This window comes from Vespula pensylvanica, chromosome 25 (genome assembly GCF_014466175.1).
Source record: "Vespula pensylvanica isolate Volc-1 chromosome 25, ASM1446617v1, whole genome shotgun sequence".
NCBI classification, from domain to species: Eukaryota; Metazoa; Arthropoda; class Insecta; order Hymenoptera; family Vespidae; genus Vespula; species Vespula pensylvanica.
In genome coordinates, this window is record NC_057709.1 from 1,841,618 (window position 1) to 1,853,790 (window position 12,173).

At 25.7% G+C, this 12,173-nt stretch overlaps 1 protein-coding gene across 2 annotated transcripts in view; it reads left to right on the forward strand.

Moving 5' to 3' along the window:
* The window catches only part of LOC122637299 (odorant receptor 13a-like), a 16,434-nt gene that overhangs the window by 2,068 nt on the left and 2,193 nt on the right, over positions 1-12,173 (forward strand). The window contains exons 2-6 of one of the 2 annotated variants that reach the window (XM_043829312.1): positions 1,348-1,633; positions 2,717-2,816; positions 2,886-2,996; positions 3,106-3,261; positions 3,742-4,029. The exons of the other annotated variant lie outside the window; for it this stretch is intronic. Of the exons in view, the coding sequence (XP_043685247.1) occupies positions 1,348-1,633; positions 2,717-2,816; positions 2,886-2,996; positions 3,106-3,261; positions 3,742-3,792 (704 nt within the window). The 3' untranslated portion in view covers positions 3,793-4,029. Of the gene's footprint in view, positions 1-1,347; positions 1,634-2,716; positions 2,817-2,885; positions 2,997-3,105; positions 3,262-3,741; positions 4,030-12,173 lie in introns of those variants that run through there. 2 annotated transcript variants of the gene reach the window in all.

The window sequence follows — 12,173 nt, forward strand, 5'->3', positions numbered from 1 at the left end:
CAAGGTTATAGATTTCACCAGAACCATGAAAGCTTTAACGTGGAGCAAACGATTGCTTAGTTTTTGTGGGGTTTGGCCAATGGAAATTCGGGACTCGTTGTTCGTACCATTTCTATTTTACGGATGTCTTTACAGTTTTTTAGGAGTTCTCGATATGATCGATTATATCAAAGATTTCCGTTACGTACTGATAAACATTAGGGAGAATATGCTGATGTTAATGACACTGATAAAATTTGGGATGTGCCGAATAAAATATCGATCTTTGTCAAGATTTTTGACAGAAACGGAAAACGATTACATCGTCGATAATTATAAAACCAAAGAGGAGAGACTGATTTTTATGAAATATAACAAACTTTCCTATATATTCTTCATGACTGCGTTCCCAACGATGACCTTCATAATTCTTTTGTATTATTTTAAAACTGTCATACCGAGTATTCTCATGGGTAATACAATCATTTATAATTTTTCTATTATATATTATTTTTGTGTGAACTTATTAGATTTCCTTCTAATTAAATTATAGACAATATTGGAATAAATATATAGGTATAAAATTTTCTGACAAGAGTTAGCCGATTACAATAGAGAAGTTTTTATTTAGTGAGATATTTCAAGGTCATTGCAATGACAATTTTGTTTTCTTAAATAGGAACCTACATTTTTGGTAATAGCAATATCAAAAATCTATATAAATCTATCCTATATAAATGAATAAGTAACATTTTATTTAAACATTTTCATATCCATTTTAATTGTCGGACATATTTTAACGATGTTCGAGATTTGAACTATTTCTCTCAATACTATCATATTTCCGGGATAAAAACTTGTATCGCTTTATTTTGAATATCCGGTATATATGTACGTATACAAAATTGCATAATGGATAAAAAATTCATATATATTATATGTTAAAAACTGAAATTTTGAGTGAATCAAATAATTATATGTTAATATAACAATTATAGTAATGTGATATTAATAAACGATAATAATAATAATGTTAATAATAACAATGAAACAAGAAAGGAAAAGAGATAGAAAAAAATAGTAACAAATATAATAATAATAAAATATTGTGTATAAAAATTAATTTCATATAATAAATAAAGTATATATGTAATATATAATATATCTATATACAATATATAGAAAATTAATATATTTTAAATATAAAATATAGTATGATGAAAAATTCGTTCCTTTTCTGTATTCGGAAAAATAATAACAATAAGTGGGAATGATAAAAAAGAATTACGTTATTAACGTAAATAATAATCTTTTCTTTATTTTTTCTCTAGTTTATTTTTTATAAACTATAAATAATTTTTTCTCTAGTTATGGCGAATTCTTCATTGGAATATAAATTACCTTATAAAATAAAGCCATTATTGAAGCCATACGATGCAAAAAGTTATGCATTTGGCTGCATATACGAATTTTTGCGTATAACAATGGTCATTTCCGGTTATACCGGAACTGATTGTTTATTGGCTTCTACCGGATTTCATCTTACCGGTCAATTGGCTGTATTAAAGTACAGAGTGAAGGATGTTTTAAATGATACCGATGGTTGTCGGCAGGGAATTCGAAAAATGATTCTTCGGCATCATCGTTTGATAAGGTGATGACATTTTTCTAATTAAAGTATTTAATTCATACAGGAACTTCTATTGAGTGAAATATATTATATTTTCTTATTTTAAACTGTACAAATGTGTAGAACGTTATGAATTACGAAACGTGAGTTTTTTTTTCTATTGTATTTGTAAGATATAAATTTTTGGTAATTTTTCCTTCTTTTCTTAGAGGTTAATTGTATTTTCATAATTTCATGAATAGAATTATACAGTCTTGTTCTCTAGTACAATTATTTTTAACAATATGGGTTATTATTAACGAGATTGTAAGGAATTTAATTAGAAGAAAAATTTCAAATGTTACGAGTTCTGTCGTAGATTTGTGCGAAAGTAAAATATGTTTTCAACGACGCCATATTTGTTCTAACATTCCAAATGGAAGAACTATATTTTTGCTGTAATTATATGTATATATAATATACTATATCATTTATTATAGTATTATTACTATAATAATAAATATTAATATAATAAATATAATAAAATAATTATTAATTTATAAAAATAATGTATTAATTTAATATATTAATCTAATCATCTATAAAAATTTATTATTAATTATAAATTACTATTAATAAAGTACTATTTTATTAATTATAGTATATATAATATACTATATTATATATAAATATACTATATTATATTATTTTTATATTTGTTATGTTTAGTATAACTTTGTGTGTGTATGAAAGTATTTTTTTTTATATTAGTTTACTTTTTGTTAGCATTTTATATCGAAAAGTAACATTCGGTATAGTCGTTTTAATCACTCAAGTCTCTTTTTATTTACATTATTTTAGATTTAAAATTGAATAAACTTTTGCTTGAATATGTTTATTCGAATAGAAGAAACTATTAACATTTAATTTTTTTCATAGAAAAATTCTAAAGAGTTGCTTTTTATCCTTCATTGGCCTTCCTTACCAAAAACAGAAATAACTCTAGTTTCATAACTTCTAACATCAACACGGATTAAGCCTACTTTTCAGTAGAACAGATTGGTTTTCTTTTAGTATGAGAAAGATGTCATTATGAAAAATATTATATTTTTTTCGTATCTGTTTCAGATTAGCGGATACATTAGAAGATAGTTTTAACATCGTTATTTGTCAACAATTGTTAGGTACAACGATTCAAATTTGTATGACGAGTTACGAAGTACTCTCCGTACGTAGACACCAATCTATTCAAATTTTGCACCATATATCGTCTAATAAATAATTTTCAATTTTATAGAGTTTAGCGGTATTCGAAGGAATCGGTATATTAACGTTTGCAATATATGTTTTCATTTTGGCGAGTACATTGTTCACTTATTGTTATATCGGTGAATGTCTTATTGACGAAGTAATTAATCGAATTTTTATTTAATTATTTAATTAATTGAATCCATAATTTGATTTATTTATTTATTGATACGACTTTGCTTCCTTTTTTTTGTTCTTTTTTAATTCAGAGCACGAGCTTGTCTGAAGCGCTTTATCATTGCGATTGGTACGAGTTATCGACAATGGATGTGAAAACGATTTGCATTTGCATGATTCGTGCTAAAAAACCACTGCGATTGACTTGTGCAAAGTTTTGCGATGTATCTTTGCGTACTTTTACTGATGTGAGTCGTTATGGTTAATATCTCTGCTTTTTCTTTTTCTTTTTTTTGTCTCTCAGGATATAAATTTTTTTTTCTTTATTTTTAAGTTTTTGTTTTATAATTGGCATTTAATTAATCGTTTTTTTCTTATTTTATAAATCACATATTATTCTCTCGTGTCCATTTCTTTTTGTTAATTAATGATTCGCATTTTACAAGTCTTCATTTTCTTTAATGCTTTTTATTTTTATCTGTTGGTGATTTATTGTTTTTATTTCTTAATTTTTCAACATTTATCAAGATGATGTTTTAATTTTTTATTATTTTTTCTATTTGTCATTTGTATGTTTTATTTGTTTTATTTTTGCAAAGAAATATTATATCTTGTTGATAATTTTATTTCTTTTTTTATCAGTTTCCTGAAATTTTATTTCGAATATTTTCGATAATTTTAACTTTTCGAAGTTCAAAAGGTTTGTCATCTTTTTGTAAATTTTGCAGATAATGAAGACATCGATGGCGTACCTATCAGTATTACGAACTTTTATGTAAATGAAATTGTGAAAGAAATAGTCTTGAATAATTATTACTGGAATGTTATTTATGACATCTTGAAAAAAAATTTTGAAGATACTGCATATAATAAGAATGCATACAACCATTTTATTAAGATAAATATTCATAAGATAAATAGAGAACATATTTGTTCTTTATATGAATATATCTGACTCAAGTTTTCAGTTCTAAACTAACTTCACATTTTTGTTATTTTGTTAGAAATTTTTATAAATGCATATGTGTATCCCAGATTCGAATCTTGTGTATGTATTTCAATATTAAATTTATTAAAAAAAATTTATAAAAAAAAAAATTTTGTCTTTAGAATAATTAAATATTTTTTTTAGATGATTATGAATATTACAAAAATTATAATTTATAATTTGTGTAATATATATTTTGATTATTTTTAAATGTATACCTCCATTAAATAGATTTTATATTTAACTATAATTTTAATTTTACATATGTAAATTTAATTTGAAAATTATTAGAAATTAAAAGTTATTAATCAGAGTTGAACAATGTATATGTTGACTATATATTTAAATAATAATTTAAATAAAATTAAAAATGTTACAAAATATATATACACATATATATTTTCTAATTTCTATTATATTTATATTATTAATTTGCGAATTATAGATGACTGAGAATAATTATGAATGAATATATGTGTGTATGTGACTGTTGACATTGCATATGATTGTAAGTGCTGCTTGTAACGAAAAAAATTAATAATTCAAACACTAAGTTTATTACCATCAATAATAATTAACCGATTATATATATTTACCGTAATCGATCTTTCGAGTAATATAATATTTCTGAGCTATGTCCTTAGCCATAATAAAATAAAATGCACTTTGCTAAATACCGACTTCAAAAAGTCCTTTTTGCACGTAAGTAATAATTTTTCTCACTTGAAAATATTCTTGTTTAACTTCCTATGTATAATCGAATTTAGCAACAATTTTTCTTATTTCCAGATATAGCCCCAAACATTTTCAACAATACCATTCTTATGACACCGATGCTCTAACATGTTTTTTTGTAAACTACATGACGACCGGTTAGAAGAGAACTAATAACAAGAAGACTCGTGGAAGACTAGTATTCAATTACTTAATAACTTGGATACCTTTTTAGTTTCTTTTCTCTTTTTCTATTCCGTAGTTAAACTCTACTTGATAGTGAGCGTTGCTGTATCTTTTTTTCGCTTGAGAAATATTCACGTGGGCGTTACGTAGAAACTTTCGACGGATATAGAGTCTGATAAAAAGAAAAGATAAGGTATATTCTTTTGAGAGAAAAGGGTAGACAAAAATGATTAATGCAAAACAAGGTTCGCCAAATATTGATCGATTATTGTTGAGTCTATTTCGTTCGTTGACGACTCACCCCTTCTCATTTCCTTTTTTTTTGGTCTGTACCTTCGATACGGATCGAAACGGACTCAAAAACTGTCTCATTTCTCTTTTTCTTTTCTTTTTCTTTCTTCTTTTTTTCGTTAGTTGCATGAATTATTCAACATAGCGTTTTCAACCCCTTTCGTATATAGTTTACGTTGGAAGTAGATCGTGCCCCCACGAAACAGTCCGTCTGCGACTTTCGATCGAGCAAAATGGAAGAAACCAGAGAAGTATGGTGACAGCATCATTGTATTTATTTATTAATTTTTTTTTATAAATAGTTATCAGTTCGTTTGACGAGTGAGATATTTTGTGACAATAATCATCTTGAGTGATTTTATTCCGACTTTGAATAAAAGGAAAAGCCATTGTCACGGTTTCAAAAAATTGAAATTTTTCCTTTTTTTTGCATTTTCCTATTTCTTGAGATCTCGATAAACATCGGCAATTTTTTTTAAAGCCAAAACTATCGTTTTTTTTTTATTTTTAATGTTCATTTTGATTAACCATCGACATGAAAATTCGTAACTTTTTTTTTGATAAGTTGATTACTACAGTGTTATTTTATGAGATTGTTAATTAATTTCTCGGTAAAATCATAGTGTGATTATTTCTAATTGATTTACAAATTAATTAATTCACATGTCAAGTGATATTAAATAAAAAAATTTTTTAATTATGGATATGAATAGATGAGGATTTTTAAAATTCTTTGTCAAATCATTAATGATTATTATTAACAATTTTTTCATCATCTTTAAAATTATAATGATGAAATTGATAATAATAAATATTTATGTTTATGTTCCTTTAATCTAAATATAAATTATTATTTCGAATATCATTGATTAGTTCATTCATGTTTAATGATTCAAAAGTTAGTTAACATATTTAATAAAAAATTATACTTTATGACGATATAAACAAAGGTTTAATTTATTATCGCCATAATTGAAATTCATTGTCACCTTTTTCTGCAATTTTCTACAGTGTTTGTAGCAAGAATTTTATATTTTTAGGAGATTAACTGTTTGGTAAGAGCAACCATATTTCATTGAAAAGTAACATATATCGAAAAGAGCCTACGAAAAGAAGCACAATTGATTCTTGAAATCATCAGGATTCGTTTAGTTCCACATTGGTATTAAAAATTCCGACATTGGATACCAACATATTGATCAATCAAATACTATTTTTTCAAGTCACCCTTTAGGCTCATGATTTCTCAAGCTATGAACATTTTTAGATTTCCAATTTTGTACTATACTCTTTAATCGAAACATCGCTGTTTTGTATTATTTTTTTCAAGGTTATAGATTTCACCAGTACCATGAAAGCAATGAAGTGGTGCAAACGTTTGCTCGGTTTTTCTGGAGTGTGGCCAATGGAAATTCGAGATTCGTTGTTCTTACCATTTCTATTTTACGGATGTCTTTACAGTGTTTTAGCACTTCTCGATATGATCAATTATATCAAAGATTTCCGTTATGTACTATCAAACATTAGGGAGAACATGGTGATGTTAATGACACTGACGAAATTTGGGATGTGCCGAATAAAATATCGATCTTTGTCAAGATTTTTGACAGAAACGGAAAGCGATTACATCGTCGATAATTATAAAACCAAAGAAGAGAGACTGATTTTTATGAAATATAATAAATTTTCCTATATATTCATCATGACTGCGTTTCCATCGATGAGCTTCATAATTCTTTTGTATTATTTTAGAACTGTCATATCGAGTATACTTATGGGTAATACAATCATTTGAAATATTTTTATTATATATCATCTTTTTTAAATCTTTCTAAATTTACTTCTAACGAAATAATAGACTACATTGTAAATATATTTGCGTGTGTGTGAATTTATAAACACGTACAAATTTTGCTAGCAATAGTCATTTGATTGTCAGAGATTCTTTTTAGTGAAATATGTTAAAGTCATTGCAATCGAAACTTCGTTTTCTCGAATAAGATTTTTTTTATAATGGCAATGTATTTTACGCAGAGGAACAAATAACATTTGTCTGAAACATTTTCTTATTTACTTTAAATTTATCGAGATGTTTGAATAATGTTTGTTGTTTGAACAATATTTTTCAAAGTTGTCGTTCAGAAATAGAAGAATAGAAGAATAATTTTATTAAATCTCTATTATCTTTCAACGTAGTGATGGCAAATTCTACATCGGAATATAAATTACCTTATAAAATAAAGCCATTAGTGAAACCGTACGATGCAAAAAGTTATGCGTTTGGTTGCATACACGAATTTTTACGTATAACAATGGTTACTTCCGGTTACATCGGAACTGATTGTTTATTGGCTTCTACTGGATTTCATCTTACCGGTCAGTTGGCCATATTGAGAATTAGAGTGAAGGATGTTTTAAATGATACTGATGGTTCTCGGCAGGGAATACATAAATTGATTCTTCGACATCATCGTTTGATAAGGTGACAACACTTTTCTAATTAATATATTTAATTTGTAAAGGAACATGTATTGAGTGGAATATATTGTATTTTTTTTTATTTTAAATGGTACAAAAGAACGCTATGAATTATGAGACGCGGATTTTTTTAAATATATTTTGAAGATATGAATTTTTTGTAATTTGTTTCTTTTTTTCTTAGAGATTTTTTTTTTAATTTTGTAACGAACATAATTATTTTGTTCTCTAATAGAATTGTTTTTAATAATGTAGGTTTTTCTTGACAAGATTGTAAACAATTTAATTATAAGCAAAAAATGTCAAAAATCATGAGTTTTGTCGTAGATATATACGAAAGTAAAAATCCAAAAGACTTTTCATCAACACTACATTTATTTTAATATTCAAAATGGAATAAATATATTTTTGTTTTAATTAATATATATTCAGGATAATTTTGTGTTTATAAGAATATACTTTCTCTTATATCATTTTATTCTTTGTTTATATTTTATCGCAAAAAGTAAAATTTGAGATGGTCATTTTAATTCTTCAAGTCATTTTTTATTTATATTATTTTAGATTTAAAATTGATTAAATTTTTGCTTGCATACGTTTGTTCGATTATAACGAATTATTAATATTTGATTTCTCCATAGAAAAATTCGACACGATTCTTTTATTCCTTAATGCCGATCTGTGGTTGAAACAGAACCGACATTAATCTCATAATTTTTAACATCAAGACGCATTAAGACTACTTCATAGCGAAACAAATTTTTATTCGTTTAGTATAAGGAAAGTGTCATTATAAAGAAGAATTTATCTTCTTCTTATCTGTTTCAGACTAGCGGATATATTAGAAGATAGTTTTAATATCGTCATTTGTCAACAATTATTAGGTACAACGATTCAAATTTGTATGTCGAGTTACGAAGTACTTTCCGTACGTATATGTCACTTTATGCAAATTTTGCACCAATTATCCTCTAATATATAATTTCTAATTTTTTAGAGTTTAGCGGTATTAGAAGGTTTGGGTATAATAACGTTCGCAGCATTTCTTTTTGTTTTATCGAGCACATTGTTCACTTATTGTTACATCGGTGAATGTCTCATCGAGGAAGTAATTAATCGAATTCTTATTGAATTTCAATTCAATCTGTAATTTGATTCAATAATTTATTGATACCAGTTTATTTTTTTTTTGTTTTCTTTTTTCAATCCAGAGCACAAGCTTATGCGAAGCGCTTTATTATTGCGACTGGTACGAGCTATCGACAATCGATATGAAATCGATCTGCATTTGCATGATGCGCGCTAGGAAGCCATTGCAATTGACTTGCGCAAAATTTTGCGTTGTGTCTTTGCGTACTTTTACCGACGTGAGTCTTTATTTTTTTTTTATTTTTAAGATATAATCTTATAATCGGTATTTCGCTAATCATTTTTTTTTTCTTTATTTTACTTTCGTTATTTTCTCGTAGTCAGTTTCTTTTTTCAATATACGTTTCGCGATCTATAAGTTTTGATTTTCTTTAGAAAATCTTTTTATTTTTATTTGTTCATGATTTATTGTTTTTATTTCTTAACTTTGTGACATTTATCAAGATGAAGTATTTTATTTTTTTATTATTTTTTCTAGGTGTTTCATTTGTTTTATTTTTATAATCTCGTTGATAATTTTATTTCTTTTTTTATCAGTTTTATGAATTTTTATTTCGAATATTTTTGATAATTTTAATATTTCAAAGTTCAAAAGATTTGTCATTTTTTTATACATTTTTACAGATAATCAAGACGTCCATGGCGTACTTATCAGTATTACGAACGATAATGTAAATAAAATTGTATAACAATTAGTCTCGAATAATTATTATTGGCATATTATTATTAATATTTTGATACAAATTTGAAACTTATTGGGTACAATAAATGTGCATACAATCACGTAATTTAGATAAATATTGATAAGATAAACATTATGAAATATATATTTGTTATCTACATGAATATATTTGACTGAAGTTTCCACGTTTAAAAAAGTGCTCTTTTTTGTTACTTTATTAAAAATTTTTATGCATCAGCACACAAACTGTAAAATATATATACATAATTAAATGCGAATTAAATCCCCGATTTAAATCTTATGCATATATTTCAATATTGAAAAAAATTCTGATTCTTTAGAATTAAGAAATATTTTTCTACATGATTAAAGATGTTATAGAAATTATAATTTATAATTTGTATAATATATATAGTTCTGATCATTTTTAAATATACACGTATTAAATATATTTTATACTGAATATACACGTATTAAATATATTTTATACTGAAGTATAATTTTAATTTTACATATATGAATTTAATTTGAAAATTATTACAAATCAAATTGTTATAAAATTTTTAATCAGGATTTAATTATAACATATATATATAAAGGTTATAAGATATAATTTAAAACATCACAAAAAAATATCATTTATATTATTAATTTGCAAATTATAGACGATTGAGAACAAATATGAATTTGTGTATGTGAATATAAATAATTGATCATTCATTTTTAACGTAATCGATCTTTCGAGTAAAATAACATTTTCTGTTACTATAATAAATGAAAATTCACTTTGATAAATACCTATTTCAGTAAGTTTTTTCCGTACATAATAATTTCTGTCACATAAACATATTTTCGTTTAACTTCCCATTAATTTAGTAACAATTTTCGTTATTTCCAGCAGCATCCCCAAAGATTTACAACAATTGCATTCTAATAACTTCGATGTTTCACCATACTTTTCATTAGAAGAAAACTGACAGCAAAGAGACTCGTGGAAGGTTAGAATTCAACTACCTAACTAGAATACCCTTCTATTTTTTCGTTTTTCTCTTCCGTACTAATAGCGAGGATCGTCGTTTTCTTTTTTGCTCCGAAAATATTCACGGGGGCGTTACATAGAAACTTTCGACGGATATAGAGTCCGAAAAAAAGAGAAGACAAGGTATATTCCGCTTAGAGAGCAGGGTAGATAAAAATAATTAATGCAGAACAGTGTCCGTCGAGTGTTGATCAATTATTGTTGAGTCTACTGTGTTCGTTGACGACTCACCCCTTCTCATTTCCTTTTTTTTAATCCGTACCTTCGACAAGGATCGAAAGGGGCTTGAAAGCTATCTCATATTTTGCTTCTCCTTTTCTTTTCCTTTTCTGTTTTATTCGTTAGTTGCATGAAATATTCAACCAACTAATTTCAACTCCTTTTGCACGTAGTTTACATTGGGAGTAGATAGTACCTCGACGAACAGTCTGTCGGCAACCTTCGAACGAGCAAAATGGAAAAAACCAAAGAAGTATGGTGATAAAGTCATTTTATTTATTTATTTATTCTTTATAAAATGTTGTCAGATCGTTGGACGAGTGAGACGATTCGTGAGAATAATCGTCCCGAGTGAATTTGTTTGGACTTTCGTAAAGGGAAAAGCTATTGTCACGGTTTCAAAAAATCGATGTTTTTCCTTTCTTTTTTTGCATTTTCCTGACTTTTGAGATCTCGATAAAATATAAGTAATTTTTTTTAGGACGCAGTCGATGCTATCCTTATTTTTCATTTGATTTAAATTTTCATTTTTTGATCTTCGCGACTTGGAAAAATTTTAATTTTGATTTTTCTAAGAGAAATTTTTTTAATGAGTTGATTGCTGCAGTAGTATCTCATGTGACTGTTAATTATTTTCTTGAAGAAGTCATGGTGTAAATATCTAATTAATTCAAGAATTAATTACTCTATATGTCAATTGATATGGAATAAAATAATTTTCTTGATAAACAAATGAGTAGTAAGAATTGTGCTTTGTGAAACAATTAATAATTGTTATTAATAATTGCAACAATTTTCGTTCCTGTTAGCAATTTATAATAATGAAATTGTGACTATTTAATATTTATTTTTATTTTTCATATATATCATTATTTTTCTAATGTAAATAGAAATAATTATTTCGATTATCTGTCATTAGTTTAATAGTCTTTAATATATCGAAAGTTTGTTAACAAATTTGTTAACAATTATATTCTATGATAAGCGTAAACAAATGTTTGATTTATTATTCTAATATCTACAATTCATTGTTCCATTTTTCTACAAGTTTATGCTGTGTTCGTGTCAACAATTTTATATTTTTAGGCGATTCACTGATTGATATGGACAATCATATGTCATTGAAGTGTTACAGAGATAAGAATATAATTTTATTTAAGCATCATAATTATAATTAATAATTACAATAAAGTTATTATAACTGTGATAATTGCACTGCGGCTTTTTGAAGGAACTATAAAAATACTGTAGCAATCAACAATGTCAATATTTGAATGTTTAAAAATGTATCTTTCTATTATTATATACATATATATTTATATTATCATGTATATGTATATATTTTAATATATTTTCTCTCAGCATTTTTTGATTTTGTATAATTTAGATAATTAGTATTTTTTAATACGATATA